Genomic DNA, 26,530 nt, shown 5'->3' on the forward strand with positions numbered 1-26,530 from the left:
GCAAGGCAGACCGCACAGAGCATGAAAACAAACACCATCTGATAGGCAGGACCTAACAACAAGGGTGCACCGTCTGTGGCTGTATCCACCTTGTGGGTCCATCCTGGGTGCCTGGGCTCTTCTGTATCCCTCTCCAGAGGGTACTCTGAGGTATGCACTAAATATGCACCAACTCCAGAGAGGTTCAAGGTTAGCCCATGTTTGCAGGGCCATTTGTTCGGGTATCTGCCTCTGTAATAGGGAGCAGACTCCTTAGAAAAAGGCATTCCCATATTTGCTTCACTCAGGAAACTCCTGCTTTGCATGGCATGAGTACTAACTTTTGACTTGCACAAAGTGAACTACTTAAGGGTCTCCACAATTGTTTTCGCTCCATGCTGAGAAAAAAAAAATCACACATGAACTTAAAAATGGCATTAACGCTCATCCTTCTCCTGGGACAATTACTGTGATCTAACCATAGGAAATTGTTCATAACAGATAAATACATGAGATAAGGAAAAGAAAGAAGTAAATCGAAATACTAGAGAAGAACAGTGAGATGTTAGTTACATTTACAAAGTTTCATCATGAAGAAATAATACAGAATTGTCTTAATTACCGTTCTGACACTGAGGCCCGAAGAACCCGTTTGGACAGAGGCAGACATTGGACTTCAAGCAGGTTCCCCCATTGAGGCACACCGGGCTGCAAAGAGCTGCGGGGGAGAGAGGAAAACACGTGGACTTCTGTGAAGGTGTAATGCAGACACACAACAGGGCCGGGTGATCACACAGGGTCAGGGGTATTTAACTATTCACTACTCTACTAGTATTTACTTCAACGTAGTCCAATAATTCACAACAGCCTTCAAGAGAATAAAACTTTTTTTTTTTTAAATCAAATATAAAAAAGGCATAAATTACCTGTGCTACAAGTTGGTCCATACCAGCCTGGTTTACACTTGCAGACCTCTGGAGCAACACACTCGCCGCCATTTTCACAGTGTCGATTGCAAACCACTGATCAAAGGGTTAAAAAACATGAAGCAGTGAAAAAACCATTTCTCGTTTTTGGGAATTGCTTTGTCGATTAAAAAAGTACACCATAAAAAACAAACTGTATTGTATCTGCTTTGGAATACTCAGATATGTCAGCATCAATGTATGTTCAGAAGCAAAGTTTTAAAAACAACAATAAATATACAGAAACTTTAACGCTACACAGAGCAATAAAGCCTCAAATCTCAAATGGCTAGGTAGGAGATTTGATTTACACGGTGCGCACTGAAGATTTGCAATCAGACCAGGCAAACGCATACAACACCTAAGGTCACATAATAACTAGGGGACAGATGCACTTACAACTGGTTGCAAAATACTGGAGCAAATTACCAATTCGTTGTGGGTCGCAATAGGACCTACCTCATGAATATTAATGAGATAGGCTGCATATGATAGACTACTATGTATCGCAGCTCTCACAGTGATGCCTATGATACATTTTTAATAGAGCATTTACAAAAAAAAAAGCTTTTTGTTTTAGGAGATGCAGTGAGCCCCTGGACCACTGCCTCCTCTTAAACAAGCTTTTTTTTGTTAACATTCACACAGTGGAAGGGGTCCAAAGCAGAAGCCTTCTCAATTGCGAACGGGTTACCAAGACATGTTTGTAGTCATTAAAGTATTAATGTATGGCCACCAGAATTCGGTCACAAGATATATTAATACATACCATTCCAATTCAGTATTTGGAAGAGACACCCTAAACACGCCCCTTTCAAATACCAAATCTGTAGCTCTTCACAAACCCAAACTGTGATTCGGTGGCTTACTCCCGAATCGCAGTTTGGGTTTCTTTCATACCAAAATGCTTTTTTGCAACCACAAACGGGCCCTTACTGCGAATCAGCCCCTTTGGGAACACAAAAAAGCTCAGTACATTGGACCCTCGGTGTGCCCTTTCAGAATAGAAATGAGTGCTTGAACTTGTGCAACAGCACAGTCTAAAAGGAATACCTAGAACTTAGAATTTTACCCGAGTGAGCACATGAGCTGCAGGCATCAAGCTTAGAAACTTTGAGCAGTGATTGCCACTTTCTGTTTCCGAGCCGTCCCTTTTGCAGCTCAAACAGTATAACTTGGAGAACTGAGGAAGTTCTGAGTTAAAAAGAATGCATTTTAGACAGTGCAAGTACATAAAAACAGACACTAGTCTCATAGTCCATCCATAACATTCATGGTAGAGCATTATGGCTGAATAATGATACAGTTCATTGCACAGTACCAAAGCAGATCACTTCCATATGTTTTTCCTGAAACTGCACTTTCTAGCAGAAACATAAAATGGTAAAACTACCATTTTGTGTTTCCGCTTCTTGCAGGAAATACATACGCATTAACTGGGTCAGAGTCTGTGCTCTGCATTGAAAGGGAGCATAATTAGCCCTCATATCTGTTTTGAGGTGTCACTCTGTCACTAATTGTAAAGACATACTTTTTCAGTGCAGCCATGCTTACTTGTTTCACATCTTGGTCCAACATAACCGAAGGGACAGGTGCAAACATTTCTAGCCAGACAGTCTCCTCCGTGCTCACAAGGTGGATCGCAGTATGCTGCAGGAACAGAAGAAAAATGCAATATATGATGTATAACCTGTGCAATTTTTTTTAATGTAATAACTTGTCCAATGCCAATAACTAGACCAGGTATTGTGATCTGGACCCATGCTTAATACTAGATAATGTCAATTAGCATGATTTAGAACAAAATCTAGGATCCTCAAATTGGAAAGGAGTTTTCTGTACTGATTGCTACGTCTGTCAGTTTGGGCTGGACTGTTCCCATGAGGCACAGGGTCAAGACTGATTTGCATATGGCCATGTCTGAACTGGGGTGGCGTGGTGAGCAAAATAACGATGGATTAAACCCAGATCTGTGACTGGGGGTGAATGTTTTGCCAATGTGCAACATTCCGTCCATCATCTTGCTGTTCGCCCTATGTGGGAAGGGTATGCCCAGACGTGGGTCCCGTGCTCACTACGCTACTGGAGTCAAGCTATCCTGGCTGAAGAGGGGTGAAACCCCGAAACCGGTCCTAGGATGCTCGATTCCGGTCCAGGGAAGACATGGCCTGGCAGTTCAGGCTGGACTGTTCCCATGAGGCACAGGGTCAAGACTGATTTGCATATGGCCATGTCTGAACTGGGGTGGCATGGTGAGTAAAATAACGATGGATTAAACCCAGATCTGTGACTGGGGGTGAATGTTTTGCCAATGTGCCACATTCCGTCCATCACCTTGTGTGTTTTGCTGTACGTCTGTGTAATGTCATAAGGTTGTACTAGAAACCTGTGTTACTCACATAAGTATGGGACAGAGTCCTAAGGAGGGTAAAGGAAAGAGGAAAAGGTTTGTATGCTACAAATTAAGGGATAGATTATTAGTTAGGAGGAAACATTTGCAGAGTCACCGGGGAATGGAATTATTGATTCAGTCTGCTTTTGCCACACTTCTTTCCCCCTATCAAAAGTTAAAACCAACAGAATGGGGAATAACCAGGGTTGTGCTGCACAGCAGGCCTTTCTCAGTGTTATTTTACCAGCAAGATTCGCATCAAGTGACATCGAGTCAGGTGTTCACAGGCGTGTGAATACCGTCCCATTTAGAATTGAACTGAGTGAAATTTCATTCGGACATACAGCTTCAATCTATTTGCCGTCTGAGCCAACAAGGGAAGACTAGAGCATGATAGGACCACTGAACAAAAATGGCCTTGGGCTTCAACCTTCAAATTGCTCAAGCGCTTATGGTGTGTGTGCATGACATGCAAAACCTTTTTCAGAACTGAAGGTGGCATTCATATACTTGCAAAAATAAAGCAAATAAAAAATAGTCCATTGCACAAATGCCCCTTCTGGAAAATAACAAAAACAATTTAATGAAAGCCGACATTGGCCTACCAGCCCTAGAACGGATGTGGCCTATTTTGAAGGTGGATGCACATATGTGAAAGAGCAAAATGCAGTGACTCACACTGGAGCGAGACAATGGCTGAGGTGGGTTGGCCCATTGTTCCATCCTGTAGGTTGTGGTGGGTGGAAGCAAAATGTGAATGATGTGTGCGTATATATATATATGTGTGTGTATATACCAATATATATATGTGTATATTAGTATATATATATACATATTTTATATATGTATTTTATATATGTATGTATGTATTGTTCTTATGACTTTTTTTAAACATGAGGCTGCTATGGCAGCTAAAGTTGCCCCTAAGCCAGACCTAAAAACGACACTCATGAAAGCCCACTGGAGCGGTTTGATCTTTTCTGGAAAATTGGGACTCGAAACTACATAATGTAACCAGATGATTCCTAACTGCCTTAATGAGTGTGACATATCTGGTATCAAGAGACCTAACAAGGTTACCAAAGAGCATATCAGGCATAGCATCAGCTAACCAGAACTACCTATAACTGAGCTCCATGATTTTGGAGTTCATAGCTCTAGGACATTGATTGGTTTTGAATTGTTCCTCTTTTAGAAGCATATCTACGGATAGCCAAAAGACACAGATGATTGATGCGGGTGATTCACATCAACACAGATGTCTGTGCAGTTCCTCAATTCATTTTGAATCATTCAAGTAAGTTTTTATCAGTTTTTCAGCAAAAGCGTGAAGAAGGCAGTATATTTACACTCTTGGAGCAAAATGTCTTGTCTAGATTCAATGTATGAGTAAAGCAAAAACAACAGTTGATGGACAGAATGCAGAACAATGTCATACATTCACCCCAGTACAGAGATCTGGGCCTAAATCCATCGTTTTTTTGCTCACCATGGCATTCCAGTTTGAACCCAGCCGTATGCAAATCAGTCTTGACCCTGTGCCTCATGGGTACGGTCCAGCCCGAACTGCCAAGCCAGGTCCTCCCTGGACCAGAAACAAGCATCCTAGGACGGGTTTCGGAGTTTCACCCCTCATCAGCCAGGATAGCTTGATTCCAGTGCCATGGAGAGCATGGGACCCATGTATGGGCATGCATGAGTAAATACAGGGAATTTATATTGCTATGGGACTGAAAAGGCTGAAGCCATGAGGATCCTGCAATATTGTAATACCTAGAAAATTGACTGAATAGAATGCTCAATTCCTGTGTAATGACACACTTACCAGCAGAAAGCGATCTGGCTACATGTCAAGCAGAAAGTCAAGGCTTCCGCTTTACCATTGCCATTACGAAAAGGAAGCTAAGGTGTTCTATTGTAGATCATAAATATGCTGTTACATCAGATATATGGAAATCCATTACTTTGATCTTGAAAAAGGAAAGCATTTCTTTACCATCATCGCACGTAGGACCGCCATATCCTGAAGGACATTCACAGACATTTGGCTTAATGCACTTTCCACGATTCTTGCAATCAGGTCGACACACAGCTGTGGAAAATTAAGATCTTAATTTTATTTAATAATTGTTTATTGGCTATTTGCTACTTTTCAGAAAGTTAGGCCTTTTATGTCCACTTACCTGTTTGACAGTTGTATCCTGAATAGCCAGGTTTGCAACGACATGTGTTAGGAGCGGCACACTCCATATTTTTACCACAGGGCTGTCTACATATTGCTGAAAAACAATAAAATATATAATGAGTTTTTATTAAAATACACATACTGCATCATGGTTAAGCTACAACCACTGCAGCCTGTCTACACTAGCACTATACATAAACCATAGATACATTAACAGATTTAACTTAGCTGTAGGGTATTTGTTTAAGTTCTTACATTGAAACTATATTAATGTATTCATTTGGAAATAGATTCTGTTGAAGTTGTGATGCTATTTATTGGAATGACAAAGTATTGGAAAAATGTGGATGGAAGAAAATGTTTTCTGTTCCAGTATCCTTCATGTGACCACATGGATCTGTTTGTGGTCCGAAACATGTTGAGAGTTCCATTGAACACAATAAAGTGGCTCAGGGCCCATAATTGCTGGTACAGACCTTCTGCTCCAACATTTCAATGCTCGTCTTTCTGCTTGTTCTATTTTAATCTATACAATTCCACCGCCAGTAGATGGAATGCTCCAATACCCCTAAATGGTTGTTTAAGGCCCTCAACCTGTAGCTCGGGCATATCATTTGGGTTTGAGGTCGTTCACAACTATTATTGCCCTCAGCTGTAGACTATAATGCTTAACCCCTTCCATGCTGCGCAAATTCCGCCGCTGTGCTGACGGTTTCTTGCGCGGGCGTGGTCATGACGGAACGGTTCCGTCATGAGCACAGCTCAACCATGGCTCATGACGGAACCGTTCCGTCATGAGCACCGAAGGGGTTAAGTAAGTACCCTGTTGTACGTGGAGGATCTGGGACAATATCCAACATGACTCCAGTAATTATTTTGCAATCATTTTACGTTTTAACTTTTCTGTATGTACAACATTTTTTTTTACCCAGGCTGCAAATGATATATTTTTGGCTTCTGGAAAATAAACAGTTGGAACAAAACGGGCAGAGCACTGTGTGTTCCAACTTTGCCAACGCTACCACGCTTGCCTTAACCACGCATATGCCTTAACTAGGCATATGTGTGGTTAGGCAGTGCGCGGTCTAGTTGCTGGCTGACGGAAGCAGGAAAGATCGGAAGAGGATGAAACATGGTGAGGTAAGTGGGGCTGGGGCACGGTTTTGGAGGGGGTTAGTTTGAATGGTTTGGGGGGTCAGGTCGTTTTCAGAGCTGAGGGGTCGGGTAATTTTCAGGACTGGGGGTTGAGGTAGTTTTCAGGGTGGGAGGGTTCGGGGTCTTTTTTAGGGCTGGGGGGGTTCAGGGTAGTTTTCAGGGCGGGTGTAGTTTTCAGGGCTGGGGGAGAGGGTTAGGTTTTTAGGTGGGAGGGGGTAGTTTTGATGGCTTGGGATTCGTTTTCGCCCTGAAGAAAGTCCTGGACCTTCATGGCCACTGTGGACTGAAACATGTTGGCACTAGGGTCATAGGACCATAATACTCCTATATACCCCTACTCTTATTATTTTTAATCAACCCAGACAGACCCAAAAATAAAGGGAAACTGGGGATCTGCCTGAGGTTTTTTATCTTATAGCCTCCCTGGTCTGCAATTTCTTCAAAGCGCTCCCAACACTGTGGTCGAGCCCACCCCGACTTTTAGGCGTCGGGGTGACCCGATGATGAAGCATGACACCACTAGGGTGTGTGAGGGTACCTAAATTAAAAGGAATTGCTTCCTTGCTCACCTAGTGGTGAAGTTATAAGTTCCCCTGTTCATCATATCATTCCATCTACATGTAACAATAATGACCATTGTATGGTTAGTTGGAGTAAAATTATTTGTGTAACGATTTATACTGGGAGGTGTTACTCTGACCTATATCCTCTCTACCCTTTGGGCACGAGAAATCATTTTTCTCAACAGCCTTTGTATACACATGTATTTTTAAGCAACATTCATTGGTGTAGCATTAAATTATTTAAATATAGATTTAAAAAATGCTAAAACTTGAACTTAAACCGGCAGGGGAAATATTATGTGGTTGGGCCTGCTACAGTTGACCAGTGAGTAATACCGTGGGCCCTGGCACTTTTTTTTTTTTTTTTTTTTACAAACTAAGCACTGTTAAAGAATGATTAAGTGTCCATGTAAGTTTTCCTGAGTAAGCATTTCTTTTTTTACCTTAGCATGCTACAAGTAGCTGGGTAGGGAAAGCTGTATTGACCTGGTTCACAACATTTCTAGATGTGTAAGTGAGACTTGCACACCTAGGGCCAGATGTATGACCCACCAATTAGCGAGTCGCAAATTGAGTCGCATTTGCGACTCGCTAATTGACACGGTTGTGCACTTGGAATGCACAACAGTGTCTCAGACACTGTTTGCGATTCCTAATGGGGTCGCAAATTGCATGCCTCATTAATATTAATGAGGCAGGTGCAATTTGCAATCCCATTAGGAATGGCTAGCACTCCCAGGGATGGTGGCCTGCTGGAGTCAGCAGACCACCATGTCTGTGACTGCTTTTTTAATAAAGCGTTTTTTCGGGGTTTTTTTAATGCAGCCCATTTTCCTCAAAGGAAAACGGGATGCATTTAAAAAAGAAAAATGAAACTTTTCAGTTTCATGTTTTTTAAGGGTAGGCAATGGTCTCTGGGACCACTGCCTGCACTTAAAACATATTTTCCCACATACTCACAAAGGGGAAGGGGTCCCTTTGGGGAAAGGGACCCCTTCCCCTTGGGATCCCTTCCCCTTTGCGAGTGGTTTACCACCTACTTGAAGTAGGTGGTAAATTGCGAGTGTTTTGCGGCCGCAAAACATTAGCACATATCATGTTGACTCGCTATTAGGAAGGGCCGCCCCTTCCTAATATCGAGAGGCGTAAATGCTATTTTGTGAGTCGTTGACTGGCAAAATAGCATTTGTACATGCTATTACCCTTTTTTGCGGCCGCAAACAGGAGGATCTCCCGTTTGCAGCCGCATAAAAGGGTCGTGCATCTGGCCCCTAAACCGTAAATAAAAAGTGTGACATATTAGCAATTCAGATGGGGAAATCTTTAAGTGACTTGTGTTTTCACTTCTAATTTCACAGTCTTCTGGAAGACCTGCATCGCTTCTACAGTATAAAGAAGCTTGTGGGTGTCTAGCAGCGGGCTTTCTTTCCCTGATGAGTGAGAAGAGAACTCTCGTGCAGTGCACATATGCAGCTGTGCAGTGCATAACCCATTCCCCACTTCAAATATGCCCATAAATGACCCCGGTACTAGTGCTACTGAATGTGTGGCAAAGTGTCTGAAAATTCGCCATTTTCCAACGTGAAGGTCAATGGATAGATATACAATATGGAAATTGCATAAACATTTGCAAGACTATTCTCCACAATGAGATATTTCAAACGAAACGCTAGGAGTGGCTGAGAATAACATGCACACCTCAGACACTCACAGGCAACACAAACAGACGCCTGGGACTTTTGTGAGCAGGGCAGTTAGGAGTAAACCTCCAGAAGGCCTGGGTGTACCTCGTGTATCTGGACATTTGTGACCTTTTTGGGAAAGTGACCATCTGTTTGGGATCTTATTCATGGCAGTGAGTTCCTGTTCTTGCTAAAAGTTTTGGTAAGTAAGGTCAACATTTTCGGTAACTGTTCGGTGTTAAGTGTTGACAATAATGTGTATATGTGGGACAAAAGATGTAGTTCGAAAACTAGCTCTAATTGATGCTGTTTATCAAGGACCTGTTTCTCAAAGCTTTTAAGGTTAGTTCGTTTGACATGCACATGGAAATTCAGGAGTAAGTCACATCTCAGGCCGAAGCAAGTGACACTTTCTCAAAGTAAGTAATCTGTGCCCCCAGGAGATACTCTCATATTTACACATCACTAGTCATATGTCATAAAGTTTGAACTTCACGCTTGAAGTTAATAGAGAGCTGAGGAATGTAGAGAGGAAAGAAGGTGAGTGACAGGCATATCTAAAAAGGTGCAATGAGGTAATAACCAAACTTTGACAAGTTAATACTTTACAGTACATTTTGACGAAAATATTGTGTGCCTGTCATTTTTGATCGAAGATAGCATGGAATGTTCCATGCATTCAAACAAAAGGCGATTGTGCTTGCAGACATCTGAAGCCAGTGCCACTATGGTTACATCATCAAAGATGCTAACGCAGAATACCTTTGCAAGTCGCACCATCACCCTGGTACCCATATGGGCAGCGACCACATTTGAAGCCTCTCTCGTGGCTTGGCTCACAGGGCACCCCTGGAAAGCACGGGAAATCTGCGCACGTCACGATGTGATATACCGCTGTTACCGCGGTCTCCCACTCGTCGGGGGTGTCGGTGAGTCTAGAAGAGACGGGGTGTTGCTGAACAGATTTTTGCTTCGTTGATGTGCTTTCAAATTTGAAACCAGTGTTTCTGGCAGGTAATTTTTCTATTAACGTGCTCAGTTTCGTTTTGGCATCAGAAGGGATTTCTTTAGTGATGGTTGTCAGATTTCGAAAATGACCCTGTATTTTGGTGTCCTTTTCGGGTAAAAATACATCCTTGCTTTTGCTGGTCACTTTCGCGCTCTGCTCTGTTACGAAACTGCCTCTGGCGTCCGTTTTTTCGTGTGTTGTAGAGCCGTGGACTACAAATCTAGTGCCTGAAGGTGGCCTACTCAAGTTTGTGTGAGAATCCAAGTGGTCTACGTTTCTCGAGGACGGCCGTGCTTCAGTTCTGGAGGTTGGCAGGATGTGACGTGTGGCTTCCGGCCTGGGGGTGACACTTCTGTTAACAGCAGTTCTCGGTCTGTCTGTAGGTCGAGGCTGGAACTCTACAAAACAAAGAGCACGTGTGTCACTCAGTGAAAACCTAAACTAATGCCAATATCTTCCTCTCTAGGGACCGCCACGGTTTCTCTTTCACTGCATTGCACATGAATTTGGTATGGCTGGTCTACACTTTACAACTTGTCGTCACTTTACATCGTTCTTAGAACATTTGAAAAAAAGCTAGGCAATGTCATCGGTAGAGCATTTATTCGGAATCTGCACACTCAACACCTCACTAATGCAACAGCCAACATCTCTACTTTAGTACTGAACTTTCATCACCAAAGTTATACCAGCAATTAATGGCTCAGTTGCAGCGACACTTACAGGTTGTCTTTGGGCAGTTTTTGACCGGTACAAAAAAAGACCACATTAAATTAACATTTCAAAAATCCTCAGTACGTTAGTTAGTAAAAAGGTGGGCACACCCTGGCCCTTCTAATGCAAAAGCTAGGCATGCGTGTTTGTCACAGTGATGTGTACGCTTCAGAGCATTTTTAGGCGCTTCAAAGACAATTTTTGGAAGAACAGAGCAATTCTTGCAATTTTCTTTCACGTTAGATATATATTTATATTGGAAAATGCTATATAACTGACCAAAAGTGGAAATGGTCTGGACCGGAGGTGATGCATTTTCGGCCGAGGCGCCCGCTTTCAAATGAACTGCTTCTAGGCCCTGGTTTGATCTGTAATGCTTAAAGGTGTTGGATGGATTGGTCTATAGAGAAATCAGGAAATTTGTAGACTGGATATTTCCAATGAGAGTCCAGTAGGGTTCTGCAGAAGTCATTGCTCTGTACACATAAGGAACAGGTCAATGGGGTCTCCTCCTCAGTCTTTTACTCCATCAAAACTATTTTAAAAAATCCTAACTTTTCTGCCTTCCTATTTGCAAAAAACTGTAGTCACTTTGATGGTGCTTTCAATACTTGACTACCGTAATGGCCTCTTTTTTAATATACAACAGAAATATCCAAATAGACTTAAGATTATACGAAACGCAGCAGCTTATCTGTTAATAGGCATTCTCAAATTAAAATCCTTAGCAGGTGCCCTAAAAATGCTTCACTGGTAGGCAATAAGACAGAGAGAAGAATTCAAATCTGTCTGCACTGTTTTAAGGCAATGCATGGGATGGGACTTGAATTCAAGTGGTGCAAACCATCAAGAACCCTTAGGTCTTCCACAGCACACAATGTCCCGATTCCTAAATATAAGCACACCATTTGGGGAGGAAGAAGCTCCATCTACAGTGCATCACATTCCTGCAATACCCTACTTATTCATTTAAAAACAACGACAAATCTCTTGGCTTTTAGAAAAGCCTTAAAAACTTGGCTTTTTATCTCTATATGAAGTATATATGTAGATGTTGACATGGGTAGGTATGTTACGAGCTAGCGCCAAGACACCGCCAGGTAATCGATGCACTTTACAAATAAATGAACATAACATACACAGAGCAGCCTGCTTTTCGGAGGCACTGGCTTTCCCTACTGGCCAGTCTAATTTCAAAGTTACTTAATTTGAAAGAGGTGCCAAACAGCTACTCGTTTTGTGCAAAAGCCCTAGCTCTCTGGAATGCACTTTCCCATTCCATCTGGAACATCCAGAACCTCTAGTCATTTAGGAAGATTCTAAAGACCTGGCATTTCTCCTCTTTGGAGTTTTTTCTTTTGGGTATCCTCTCCTCAGGCCATTGCTGCGAGTGTTTGTTTGCTTCTGTACTAGCGCTGGGAAGCCCATCTCTGGGGCAGCTATGCACTTTATACATTTTATAACAAACATTTTATAGCATAACCAATCTATTGTTGGTGGTTTTCCGTAGTAATGCAACCCTTTCTTCTTAGCAGTCAGTGTCCCATGACCACAGTACCACATGTTTCGAAAGTAGATGATAAAAACAGTAACTGTCCAAAAACAGAGTGTTGTCCCCTAATTTCATGTAGGTATGCAATGGGAAATAACTGCTCAGAATTTAGGGGCACAATTGTTTTGATTTAAGTGACTTAGCAGCTCCATCTGCTTGCTGATCTTCTGCCCCCAGCTTGTAGGCAAGATGAGTTTTGAGAATGTCACTTGTATAGCGTGACTTCAGGTAGGGATTGAAGTCATGTCCGTTTGTATATATTGGCTTTACATAGTTCAGCTGTAGTTATCAAGCAATGGAGTGCTGAGCAAGAGATTGTTTACAAAGCGGGGAGAGGACCTAGTGAATGTACACGTTGAACACAGGGGTATAAAGAGGTTTGGGAGCACCAAAGAGGAGCAGCAAGGGAAGCATTGAGGTAGGAGTTTTGGATGGATGAGGAGAGATGGATTTAGGGGGGATTACAAAAGAAGGCAAGGTGATGTTCCAGAACAGGTAAGTGAATGATGCATGGGATATTTAGTAGGGTGTGAGAAGAAACAGGGAAGTTATTGAAAGGCTAAAAGGGTTGGGGTCTAGTAACTGAGCTAAGCTGAGGCGCCAGGCGAAGATTCTTTGTGTAAAAATGCCTTTTTGCATAGTATCTGCAGAATTTTTTGCTTTGAATAATAGGAGACTGCCACATCCCTACAAGTTTGTTAGATATGGCATCCTTAGTGTGGTTTCCACTGATGTTTTGCCTTCTGACCTCCTGTTTTAGTTGACTTTGTTTTTGCTGGATTTAGGAATCAGGGCACTTCACCACTGCTAAACAGTGCTAATGTGCATGTGCTCTCTACTTAAAACATGGTCTCATTGGTTTATCCACAATTGGCATATCTGATTTATTATAAGTCCCTAGTAAAGTGCACTGCATGTGCCCAGGACCTACAAATCAAATGCTACTTGTATGCCTGGAGCACTGATTTGCCGACCACTTAAGTAGCCTTTTAAACATGCCTTAGGCGTGCCACTGCAGAGCATGTGTGTGCAGTTTTAAACTGCCATGTCCACCTGGCAAGTTAACCTACTTACCAGGCCCAAACCGTCCTTTTTCATTACATATAGGTCACCCCTAAGGTAGGCCCTGGACAGCCCATGGGCAGGGTGCAGAGTATTTAAGAAGCAAGACCTGTAGTTTCAAGTTTTGCATGTTCTGGCAGTGAAATACTCTTAAATTCGTTTCTCACTAATGCAAGGCCTATCTTTCCCATAACATAACATTGGGATTGCTGTATCATTTTTAATAAGAGCAATTTACAATACAATAAGAGACCCCCTAAATTGGTGTCTCTGGAATCACAATTTAAAAACACAACTTATGGTGAGGTTGGTTCTTAAATTGCAATTTTGAAAAGGACACTTTTGGAAAGTTGTTTCAAACAAAAGGGGCAACCCAGTAACCCTGGGCTGGATAATTTTTAACAAAAAGGTGGACCCTATGGGAAAAGTGTAGCCCTTGACTTCCACTGCAAAGTGTCAAGAAGGGGGTACAAACACTTCGAACACAAATAACTCAGCATTACATATTTATCTTTTTATTTAATTTTAGCAACTTTTGTTTTGATTGTTGACAGTGAGAAGTAAAACCTAAATTTGTTCTAGCGAACACAAGGTGCTCCAAAAAAGGGTGACTGCGCAGTGAAAGTGACTATAAGTGCAGAAAGTGAATACGTGCTATGTACATAAATATATACCTGTGGCTGATAGGGATAATAGAGTGTTAGACATCAACCCCTGCTAAGCGAGTGTTGATAGCTACCATCAGTTTCTTGAAAAACAGTCCACATATGTTATTTTTGTCGATGTTTTGACCCCTGGACTTGGATGATTTAAAACAGGGCCATCATCAGGACGCAGAAATACATAGGAGACCCCAACTGATTGGGGCAATTAGTCCGCCTATCAAGAGAATCTTTAAACATCAGTCTTCAAATAGTTTCCAGAATAAGTATTCATATATGCTATTTTGGCTGGAAAATATATAGGCACTGTGAAATGACCGGCGCCCCCCGCGCCTAGAGGAGGGGCGCCCTTAGTAGCGCCACAGGACTGGACCTTCCCCAGGGCCGAAAAGGGGGCTGAATGAAGTGACGTCATCGGGGTGCGCTGGAAGGCTATTTAGATCCGCGCCCTGCGATCCTCAGCCTCTTTGTCCCTTCGAACCTCCGGCAAGCTGCAGGGGCACATCGTCAACGCGGAGAGAGTTCAAGTCGGCGGTGTGCGGAGTGTGGCACAGGAGGTTTGAGGGGGCCCTAGGCGTAGTTTTAGGAGAGATTGACGATCGTGTAGTTAAATAAATATTGCCTTTTAGAGTGCGAGGCGTCTCAGCGCTATATGCGGTGGGTCGCGCCTTTGTTTTCTTGTGTATTTCCTTTCTGTGCAGTTACAGGAAAGATACGGTTGTAGATTAAGGCATTTCGCCACAATATGCGAGGGGATGCTCCCTTTACTGTCGAGGGGCGCAGTGGTAGATGGTGATATTTTGCCCGATTGTAATGCCTGCAATGAGGGAGGTAACGAGGCCGCTTTTTGGTGCGGGAAGCAGAATGGTTTTTGAAGCTGCCGCGCCGCCGGTCGCAGCGCGAAGCAAGTTGAAAGTTGCAGCAGGCACCGGGGTGAGGGGACCCCGGTTTGTACTTAGGGCCTTTTGTCGAGGCTTTAGTACTTTATTTTGATAATTAGTAATTGAGTGGGGGACCAGGCAGGGGCCTTGAGACGCGGCGGGAAGGTGTTTTTTTAAAAAAAAGCACAAAGTGCGCGCGGGTTTTGAAGGGCGTACCCGGCGTAGCTCACCGGGTAGGAGCAGGCGGTATTTATTGGTTGATCGGGGGGTTCGAGGCCAGGGTCTGACCTGCCGCAATTAAATTTGGGTATTAGTTATAAAATAAGGAGGGTCCGTTAAAGGTTACCTGGTAGAGCCTGACGATTTCCTGGCATTGTCGAAGCAGCGGCGATTAAAGAGTAGGCGCGTTTAGGCAGCGCGTTGTGGGAATAACGTTATAGAAGGCTACAGTCGGTATTTAAACTTCTGGGCACACTGCTCCGCTCAGAGCTATTTTCAATTATTTCTCCAACGAGAAGGCGCTTTGATCTCCAGCAACCGTTTATAGCATTTGGCTTGACATAGCGATTATTTCTATTTTAAAACAGATGCATTACATAACCTAAAAGTCCCGACTGAGTGACACCCGCATGACATATTTCAATTGGTGGAAATACCTCACCATTCAGTCGCCTAGTCTAAATTGTGTTTTATGACATAAAACGTCATTTATGATGTTCAGGCGGAAAGGAAGGACCGGACGGCATCGGGGGAGGAAGCGCTTTGTCTGGCAACAAGCTTGGGATTGTCGAGGCAGTATGGCCTGTAGGGCGGGACGCGGGGCCAGAGAGTGTGTAAAGCGCTCAGGAGTGCGGGTTGTCATGGATGTGGCAGCGGCGCGAGGCGTGTGCTTTAGCATTCAAAGGGAGGCGGGGAAAGAAGGCGAATATGTAAGGCGCGACGCGCCTGCTTGGGGTTTTAAGTAACAAGGTGGGAGTGAGGCAATATCAAGGCAAGAATGTGGGGAGCGCTGGGGCGGCCGGCAGGGCTGCGAGTATTCCTGCGGTGCGGTTTGGGACCTTGGATGCGTACATTGCTGCTGCAAATCCTATGTACCCTGGGGGCGGGGTTTGTGGGTTTCCCCGTTACCGGTGTGAACGCCATGCATGCTTGAGTTTGTTTTGGAAGGCTTGCATGCTTCAATATTTTGAAATGCTTTCTTTGTAGTTCGCTGGTGGCAGACGGGTTTTGGGAGTATTCCCGGTCCAGTCCACGTCCGTTGGTAAAAGTGGTGAGGTTCAGGGGTAAAAAGCCACTGTGTAATTTGTAAGAAAAGCGTGGGGCCAGTCACTCACATCTGTCTGATACTTTTCAGGCCCCTTCAGATTACTCATCTATCAATCCCTCTATAGATTACCCTCTCGTCGCCTGTACAAGAGATATCTCTGTGGCACGACCGGTTAGCGTGTTCAGCTATTAACCGAAAGGTTGGTGGTTCGAACCAACCCAGAGTTTGATGTAATCAGAAATGTAATCTGCGAGAATCATTTATGTTCGTCACCTGTTACACCCTGAGCTCTTTAATGCAGAGCCATTGATACAAAAACTGGACATCCACAATTTTTCCAAGTACTAGCCATACACAGAGAGCCCGGCTGATGCAACATGGTGGAAAAGAAAGAGCTTTTAACAAATAGGGTCCGCACGCTAGTAGTGGGCATTGCTTCCGGGTGGGCGTACGCTTATTACCACTCTCGGTACATTGCAATGAGACAGTGGGATAGGGGCTGCACGTGGAAATACAATAGGCGCCGGATGTGTACCTGAATCCACACGCTATAGGTCACCTGGTACAATGCATATACAAGTTCTCTAACCAGCAGGATTTGCGGACTGGCTTTCCTTCATTGACAAGGTACACGTTGGAATAGGCTTGCAGGCACAGCTGAGCAGAACTTTACGTATTCGGGTAGCTCCCATTACACCAACTCCAGTAAGGTTATGCAGTCCAGTAGGAACTCTGTAGATCTAAAACCGGACAATGCTGTTATTTTAAAGGCAGCACATACTCATTTCCGTTTATGTTACCAGCAATAAGGAAATCAGCCATTGGTCTCAGTCACTGTTAGTACATTTGGTCCCAATGCTCCCGTAAGTGGCAATAACCAAGTTTCCTGGGGGTAACACGGTTAGAAATGCCAGCCATAATGGTCCGGGTGGCTAAGTCTCTGAGGAATGTAAAGTAGCTTGTTTTACCTTATAATCTCTTGAATTACCAATTGAAAAGACACCACACAGGTATTTATGTCAATATATATGTATTTATTGCTAAATATACTCTACTAATCTCCTTATGAGATTAGAGCCAGGTAACATTCAAAGATCAACAATTCTCAATAATTAAGGACAAATATGGCTGTAGCCCTAGGGGCGTACCAGACCATTTATTTAAAAAAAAAAAAAAAATGGTCTAACAGTTCAAAACTTTTACCTTCTTCCAGTTAGCTGTGAAACGTTATGGTTAGTTCAACACAAGGGACATAAACTCTGTCTTGCCAACATAATCACATGGCTGGTGTGATAGTATAGGAGGAATCAGCCTTGGTCTGAAGGAGAACGTCTCATCAAGGGCTCATGGTGCTGCTAAGAAGTCAGGAAACAGACGAAATTCTGTCTGCTTACAATTACCCTTGAGCCGCTAGTGCTGGGGAACTAATTCTGGCATGGATGTAGTTTTTTGTTATGTTTTCACGGCGATGCCAATAAGTGCGAGGAGACAGTGCAAAAACATTCTCAAGGCTTTGTTGCAGGAGGACCCCTTCCAAAACCCAAGTTTACAATCACCAGTTTGTGCCGATATGGAACAGTATTTATTCCTTTCACGTAGGGGGTCTTTTGCGAGGGACATAATAACCGTTAGGGTAGTAGTCAGTTTGGGGCTGAACGGTGAGTATTGTTGTGTGGGCTAACGGGTCTGGCTAGTTACCAGGCAATAAAATAAATTATCCAGCCGCTGCTTCCCACGACCAAGGGCAACGCCATCTTCACATAGTGTTGGCCATGCGGGGGTGGGAGGATTTATAATAAAGAGGCACATAGCAGATGATACGGTAACCAGAGGCTCCCTGGTAAAAGTGGTGATGGAGTACAATTTACAAACTTCACCTCGGGCACAGGGTAATTACCCGGCAGGTGCTACATTATCATGGTAACCCAGCCATTTATACCCCTGTGGCAGCCTGCAACCACAGGTCTTAACAGTAAGGGGCGAAGCAAAACCAGGCTTTTATACCCCTGTGGCAGCCTATAACCACAGGTCCTAACCAGTAAGGGGCAAAGCAACACCTCTCACAAAGGGAACAGCCTTGTCAGTGGGTGGAGCAATAGCTCAGAGGTTGGCAGTGCAGGAGTCCAGCCCAGTGCAAGTCCGGCTCAAGAAGGTCTGTTGATGGACACAAAATATGTAGCATAGCTGAGTGGTTTCTAGGCACAAGGAGGTGCCTGGTTGGTAAGTTAACTATGACTGATGTCAGCAGGTAACGGTATAGGGCAGTAGTTCTTCTTTGTCTGGCTGGCGACAAACGGGACTGACCTGCCGGTGGTCCCAGACGTCACCTGGCTGGTGACAGAGTTCGGACCCCTGGGGGTCCTGGACTTCATGGGCATATCGAAGAGGCATACCGGAGAGGCTTGGGAGGGTACACTTAGGGTTGCACTAAGGTTGCAGGCATCCCGGTGGGCAGATTTGCTATTGGAGGCCCTAAGGGACTAGTTTCCTTGGGGAGGGAGGTGGATGTCATAAAGTAAAAACGGGAGATAGTGTTGGGCCTTCCCAACTTGGGGGGCATTAAGAGAGGCTTCTGGACAATGTGCCTGCTACTGAGGTTAGTTGCCAAGATATTTTATCTAACGCATTCTTGGGCCTGGTAAATTATCACAAGGCAGGAGGGTGCGCTATTACGCCACCGCTCAATGACCGATGGTCTGAAGGGAAGTTCTCTATAAGTGGTCGGTAGGATAACGCAGGCAGTATAAGTTAAGGGGGTTCTGCTTAAGGCCAAGGACTAACTTGGGAAGAAAGTGATACGGGCGACCAGTAAGAGGAAGGCAGCGGGTCCAACACTTCCTCCGCTGTCCCAGGAGACCAGGGGAGTCTAATTGGGTTGCGCTAGCATCTAGGCACCCGTATGGGCGGAAATTTTATGGAGGGCCTGGGGTAGTAGTTCCCTTTAGGATAACGGTGGTGGAAATACAGCTGGTGACAGGTTCCTGGCAGGGGGTCATGGATTAATTCAGGGGAAACAGGAGATGGTGTAAACTAGGCTCTTCACAACTCGATGGTCACTGAAAGGGGGCAGGTAATGTATCACAGGACGGCCCAGATAACAAAAGGGAGAGGTGGAATCAGGATGGATGTCATAATTTTGGTAGACGGGCAGCGGCTCATACAAACAATGCTAGGGGCCATTTGGGAGCACAGTTAGCGCGGGGGGAGGGCGAGCGCGCCAGTGAGCTTCTCGCCCTGTGGCGGTTAAACAACTGGATGGCCCCCAGAAAGGGGTAGGAGCCACGTGTGCAGAGGGTAGGCGGAAGGGGGGGATTGGCCTGCTGGTGGTCCCTGACTCTTCTGCCCTAACCCACAACCTATGGACTGAGGTGAACCCTGGGGAGGCTGCCTGAGTGCAGGTACCCCGGTGGGCATGCCAGTGTGCCATGCGGGGCCCTGGTTTACAAGTAGTGCAACTGTTCGCTGTAGCGCGTTGGGGCCTGCTGGCACAATGTGCACAGCAGAGTGGGGGCTTGGTGGGCTGAGACGGCCAAGTTCAAGTGTATGGCCAAGTTCAAGAGTTCAAATGTAATGTGGTGCATATCTTCTTTACTGCCTTTGACAGGCCAAGGCCACTAAAGTGTACGGCCAAGCTCTAGTTCAAGTGTAATGTGGTGCCTAATTCCCCGGCAGCCTTCGTCAAGTTAATACCGCTAAAGAGTGATGCTTTGATAATTTTATATCCAAAAGGGATACTGTTACTCTCGTGTTGGTCACTGGTGAATTACCTGTTTCGTGAAATAAAAAGGCTACGCCATGAACAACACGCTCTGTTTCTGAGAGTTCTTGGGCAAATGGGAAGAGTGAATGTCACGTTGTGCGCCTACTATCATGTGTACATCACTGGGTTAGTGTGAACCGGACCTCAAGGAGGGTGCTCAAGTCAATGAATTACCTGTAGAAAAGTGCACTATTGTATTGTATGTGACCAGAGGAGTTAGAATTTGAAAAGGAAGCCTTTCATCATCAAAATGAAATCTGTTTTTCAAGGGCGTTTTAGTCATGCACTGCAATTCCTGTTTCCTAACTTTCCAAACCCGGGCGTCTCTCCTGGGCCATCAGCTGATGGCCCCGGAGGGATGCCCGAGTTTGGAGAGTTAGGAAACACAGGGCTGCATACCCCCCTGTAGTGAGTCTGGAGTCTGTGCACCAGAGCAGGAAAGGCAGGATCATGTGCACTTCAAAGGCATCTCAATGAAGTCTCCCTACTTCAAAGGCCCAACTGGGTAGAAGTACTGGACTTCTAACACCACCCAATCAGAACACTTCTGGAACTAAGGACATTCTACCAGGAAGCAGGACTGCTGTGCTGCCAGGAGGGACTGCCAATATTCTGAACTACTTTGCTATGTTGGCCTGCTGCCTGCTACCTGGGAGTGAGAAAGACGGGACCTGCATAGCTACATCCCAGAACCAAAGTATCTCCAAGGCCTTGTTGGCTTGCCTCCTGTGTCTGAAGTATCAGGGATATCAATGACTTTATCCTGCAACTTGCAACTAGCACCTGGACACGGTCTGCTGTGAGTCCTGCTCTGCCAAGTGATACCAATCCAGTCCTGGGCCCTTGGAAGTTAGTTTTCGGTGCTGCAACCAAGAAAATTCACACATCAACACTATTGCACCAATCATAACTGGTGCATTTCCTATAACACAGATGCATCGCTGATGCTGTACAAACCACAGATATCGCATCGCTGAGGGTGCAATGAATCCTCCTCTGTTTCCAGGCCATTCTCCGACCTTGCATGGCTTGACACAACGCATCACCTGGTGCTATATGCATCGTCTACAGCACAGTGGTTTGATGACGACGCATCGTTCCAATGTTCATCGCATCTTGACTTTCCCTGCGAGATTGACAGCGAAGCATCGCCTCCTTTGCTCCACGCTTCGTCTCCGATGTCAACGCATCCAAGATACTGTGCAGCGGGCCAAGGCTGGTCCCTGTATCCAATCCACGTTCCATTGCAGTCAGCCTGAACTTCTGGATTTGCCCCAGTCAAGCACAACCAGACAGCCCCAGTTGGAGCGATTTGTTTCTAAGCAAGACAAAACGTTTGTTTTTTTAAAGAATTCATATCTTGAATTCTGCTTACGGGAGTTTTGTTTTGGTCTTGTTTTACTTATAAAAATATTCTCTATTTTTCTAAACTGATGTGGAGTCCTTTTATGGTGTTTTCACTGTCTTACTAAGTAACGTGTTACTCATTGCCTCTTAGTTAATCCTGACTGCTCTGTGCCAAGCTACCAGAGGGTGAGCACAGGTTAATCTAGGGTGTGTTACTGACATACCCTGACTAGGACTGTGGTTCCTGTTGGACAGGGTGCAGAGTCAACCAGAAACCCAATTTCTAACACAGCTCATATGCTCTAGCCCCCCTTAACAAATGAGAAATAATTGAATAATTGCAAGGCAAATATCTGACCTTTAATTGCATAAAAGTCAGATGTCACATGCAAGTTGTAGTGTGGAGTTGCATCACTCACATGAGACTTTAAAAACAAGTCTTCAAGACCCAGGCTGTTACAGCTACATTCCAGAGTAATCCATTTTTAAAATGTTTAAAAGCCTACATTGGCTACAAAATTAGCCTTATAGCACAAATGCCCTAAGTACGCTATGCACAGAAACAAGACTTGGTAACTTAGGCAACTTACAATTTCTTTACAGTAACATCATTTTGAAAAGCTACTCAATGCACAGGATAAGCCAATCTTGTCACGTGTAAAGGCCTGTTCAAAATATAATATACCTTAATGCTTATCTCAGGCCGGGCACCTGAATGAAGTATCATTGGTGCAGGGTTTTAATCAGAATCAAAAACATATCATTCATTAGAGAGCCAACATTTTAAAATTTTTATAGAGGTGATTTTTAGTAAAAATGTTCAACTCTCTCTGAGCTTTGGCACCTCCATAACCCGGACCTGTCAGGGTCTCTCTCGCCTGTAGTTCACAGGAACAAAATGGTGTCCCAGAAACTGTGACTAACTGTCCTAGAACTTGTTTAATTCCAGGAAAGGCAAACACTTCTGGGCCATTGAAGAGGATCTGAACTCAAAACCATACACACTGCACCTGGCTTGTGATAGCTGATGTGCTACGCAAACAAATGATGGCTGGAATGCTGACTAAATCATACATTCACCCCAGTCAAGAGATCTGGGTTAAATCCATCGTTCTTTTGCTCACCATATGCAAATCAGTCTGGAACCTGTGCCTCATGGGAACAGTCCAGACCGAACTGCCAAGCCAGGTCCACCCTGGACCAGAAACAAGCATCCTGGGACCGGTGTCTGGGTATTACCCTTCATCAGCCAGGCTAGATTGAATCCAGTGGCACAGTGAGCAAGGGACCCACATCTGGGCATACCCATCCCAGTTAGGGTGAAAAGTGCTAAGCAAACAAATGATGGACGGAATGCTGAATAAATCATACATTCACCACCAGTTGAGAGATCTGGGTTAAATCCATCGTTCTTTTGCTCACCATGCCACCCCAGTTTAGACCCAGCCATATGCAAATCAGTCTTTACCCTGCACTTCATGGGAACAGCCCAGACCGAACTGCCAAGCCAGGTCCTCCCTGGACTGGAAACAAGCATCCTGGGACCGGTTTCTGGGTATTACCCTTCATCAGCCAGGCTAGCTTGAATCCAGTGGCACGGTGAGCAAGGGACCCATGTCTGGGCATACCCATTCCACTCAGGGTGAAAAGTGCTACACAAACAAATAATGGACGGAATGCTGAATAAATCATACATTCACCCCCAGTCAAGAGATGGGATGGGTATGTGTCAAAACGAAGAAGGATGCACAGGCATGTTTTGTAAGTAAAGGTAGTAGATTTATTCCTTAAGTTACATCACAGGTTCTAGGTTACAGGAAGATGTTCTGATCCATAAAAGTGCCCCACCAGGAGCAGCCTCCTCGCTGCTCAGCCCTTCCACACCAACTGATTCTCCCTTCAATCCAAACCCACTGAACATTCTATATAACCTCATCATAGGCTGAGCAGCCAGGCAGAGAACCACTGTAGGGAGAGTGCATTGGGTAATAAGTACATCACAACACATCTCCCCCCTTATAATGAACGAAAACATTCAAAATGTGTTAAGGTGATAAAACACACATCTCAACAAAGGAGGATGCATTAACAACAAAATAATTATACATCACCCCCCCTGCTATAATGATCATATACATTCAAAAAGGACTGAAAGTGATACAACGCACGTCAGCAAAGGAGGATGCATTAACAACAACCTATAACACATCCTTCCCCCTGATACTGATGATGGACAACAAAGAATGCAAGATAAAGAATTACATTCCTAAAAACAGAGGATGCTATCCTCTATAACTCACACAACAAACAGCGGGTACAATACCACCACACCACACGGAGTACCCATTGCGCCACCAACTAAAGCACAAGACTGCAGCAGAACAGGGATCTACAACCCTCAACTGCACAACTAACAGCAGGACAGGTATACCTCAAATAAGAGGAATAAGACACCACCCATACCAAAACAGGGAAATTATAATCCCCAAAACACTCTAAAAACAAATATGGGTATCTATAAACCCAAAGTAAATCCAGGGTATCTTTAAACCCAAATTAAATCCAGGGTAACTTTAAACCCAAAACACACTCAAGACACTCTATGGGTATTTTTAAACCCAAGGCAAATCCAGGGTATCTTTAAATGCAAAGTAAATCCAGGGTATCTTTAACCCAAACAAATCCATGGTTTCTTTTAAACCCAAGCAAATCCAGAGTTTCTTAAACCCAAAGCAAATCCAGGGTTTCTTAAACCCAAACAAATCCAGGGCATTCTTAACCCAAAAACACTCTCGAACACTCTATGGGTATTTTTGTAAACCCAAAACAAAGCAAGATCCAGGGTAACCAAAAAACAGTGAATTACAACCAACACGCACAGGCCACAGTCTCCACACAACAGAGAACACACCTCCTAACAAACCCAAAACTTGGGTACTCAACGCCCCACACCCTGCACTCACCACTCCACACCCTACACATAGAAAGGACACAAGAACTCCCTAAAAACAAAAGTCACTACTCTGCAACCACCCCCACAAAACAGTATTACAGTCTAAAATGACCCCAAAAAGAAAGTCTCTTACTCCGGTGAGCGATCACTCACCCGAAATTTCCCAGTCATGAAGTCCTTGTTAATGGCACACCATCTGCTAGCGAAGTCCAGTGTCCAGGTTTTGCAGCAACGAAGACACGACTCCCCACCATACGTTGAAACAGACCACTGCGGTGCTTATATGTAAAGTGTTGCAGCAAAAATCACAAGAAGAACAATAATGATGAGCTGTCGTTCGCGGTCCACCAGAACTTGAAATAACTTTATTGAGAACTGCAGTGCGATACTTCCCTGACGTTCTGGCACAGCATATGGCTGCATCCTCCAACCAAAAGATGGCGGAACGGCAGTGATACTGAGCTAGATGGCTCACAGCATCAGCATGCTTCCAAACGTAACAGACAGCAATACGCTTCAAGGATGAGAAAAACGTCACAGAGGAGGAGGCATCGCCGGACGACTGAATGTAGGTAAGTCAGCACAGTTTAAGTATTCGGAGGAATCAGATCTATTCTTATTTCAGGCATAGAATATCGCGTTGTCCCCTGAGTCCATCTAGTTTTTTTTTTTCCTGATCTTTATTGCGATGCTAAACAGCGTGGTTGGCGGCAAACAAACAGGAGCCACCAGAGAGAAGGAAGATGCAGCCGCCCACCACAAGATGGCGGCACGCAGCGCACGTCGTGCCGGAAGGTTCACGGCACATCAGTGCATGCAGCATTCAAAGGCAGGCAAAGACTCTGAAAAATCCATGACGACAAGGAGGGTCCCACGAAGGAACTTCAGGTAAGGTTGCGTGCGCTCAATATGTGACTCGCGACTCAGTGTTTTGAATCCAAAGATGGCAGTTGATCATTGCATAGTATGAATGTCTCAGAAACACCACCAATAACAGACAAAAAAAAACTTACACAACGGGGACATACTGTTCCTGACTTCCAAACGCTGCCAGAACAGACTGCCACTAAAGTCACTACTAATGAAATAGGTTGCCAGAACGAATACTTGAACTGTTCATCGCAGATCATGTGTAGGCCCTTAGTAAATACTCACAAGAGGCAGAGTGAAAAACGTCTGGATATAGTGCACACGCTAGGACCCACAAGTTAAACACAAATTCTATCTTCTGTTCAACAGCAGGCAGAGAGGAAAAGGGAAAGTCCAACAGGAACTCGCAGGCCCAGGTCAGGGCTGACCGTTCACAAGTGATGAGTGACACCATCAGGAAGTTGTAGGAGTGTCAGGAACTTCTGTTAGTCTAGTTACTCCTTTGGGGAAAAACTCACCCAAGTTCAGCAGGCACTGGCACGTCCACGATGGGGCTGACCGATCTTTTGGTCACTGGTGGGGCTTCTGGACTGCCAGCTTGCTTCTTTTAACAGCCCTTCTTCAGTTTCTTAGGTATACAAGTCCATTAAAGGGAGCTCACGTAGGTTCTTTCAAGTCGTCGCCAGTGTTAAAACGAAGAAGGATGCGCAGGCATGTCTTGTAAGTAAAGGTAGTAGATTTATTCCTTAAGTTACATCACAGGTTCTAGGTTACAGGAAGATGTTCTGATCCATAAAAGTGCCCCACCAGGAGCAGTCTACTCGCTGCCCAGCCCCTCCACACCAACTGATTCTCCCTTCAATCCAAACCCACTGAACATTCTATATGACCTCATCATAGGCTGAGCAGCCAGGCAGAGAACCACTGTAGGGAGAGTGCATTGGGTAATAAGTACATCACAACAGTATGCCCAGACGTGGGTCCCATGCTCTCCATGCCACTGGAGTCAAGCTATCCTGGCTAATGAGAGCAGAAAGCCCAAAACTAGTCCTAGGATGCTTGTTTCCATACCAGGTAGGACCTGGCCTAGCAGTTCGGGCTGGACTGTTCATATTGGGTGCAGGGTCAAGACGGATTTGCATATGACTGGATCCATACAGGAATGGCATGGTGAGCAAAAAAATGATGGATATAGGCCCAGATCTCTGTACTGGGGTAAATGTATGACATTGTTCTGCATCCTGTCTATCAATTGTTCTTTTTGCATTTGAAATAGCTGATGTGGCAAAAAAAAGCATCAGGTGGTGTATCTAGCAATTTTGGGATCAAATACATTCTGGAAATCCTATTTTCCTTCAGGACAGATTATATTTTGGGGGCTACATACACGGAGGATGATCCCTTCATAGGAATACTGTTCTGAACCAGACATGTGCAAAGTTGCTCTTGATGCCAGCATGAAGACACACACACACAGAACATAACATATCTATTAATAGGAGGACCAGCCATTGATTGTAATGAAGTGTGCA

The 26,530-nt window shown here is 44.5% G+C and overlaps 1 protein-coding gene across 4 annotated transcripts in view; it reads right to left on the bottom strand.

The window, feature by feature from the left end:
- VWDE (von Willebrand factor D and EGF domains) overlaps positions 1-26,530 on the bottom strand; it is a 384,361-nt gene that overhangs the window by 44,652 nt on the left and 313,179 nt on the right. For 3 of the 4 annotated variants that reach the window (XM_085630785.1, XM_085630787.1, XM_085630786.1), the window contains exons 22-27: positions 9,684-10,328; positions 5,520-5,615; positions 5,333-5,428; positions 2,499-2,594; positions 906-1,001; positions 602-697 (exon numbers count right to left, since the gene is read on the bottom strand). In XM_085630785.1, coding sequence (XP_085486911.1) covers positions 602-697; positions 906-1,001; positions 2,499-2,594; positions 5,333-5,428; positions 5,520-5,615; positions 9,684-10,328 — 1,125 coding nt within the window. The remainder of the gene's footprint in view (positions 1-601; positions 698-905; positions 1,002-2,498; positions 2,595-5,332; positions 5,429-5,519; positions 5,616-9,683; positions 10,329-26,530) is intronic. The other variant, XM_085630788.1, reaches the window with a different exon arrangement.

The sequence above is a fragment of the Triturus cristatus genome, chromosome 10 (genome assembly GCF_964204655.1).
Source record: "Triturus cristatus chromosome 10, aTriCri1.1, whole genome shotgun sequence".
NCBI classification, from domain to species: domain Eukaryota; kingdom Metazoa; phylum Chordata; class Amphibia; order Caudata; family Salamandridae; genus Triturus; species Triturus cristatus.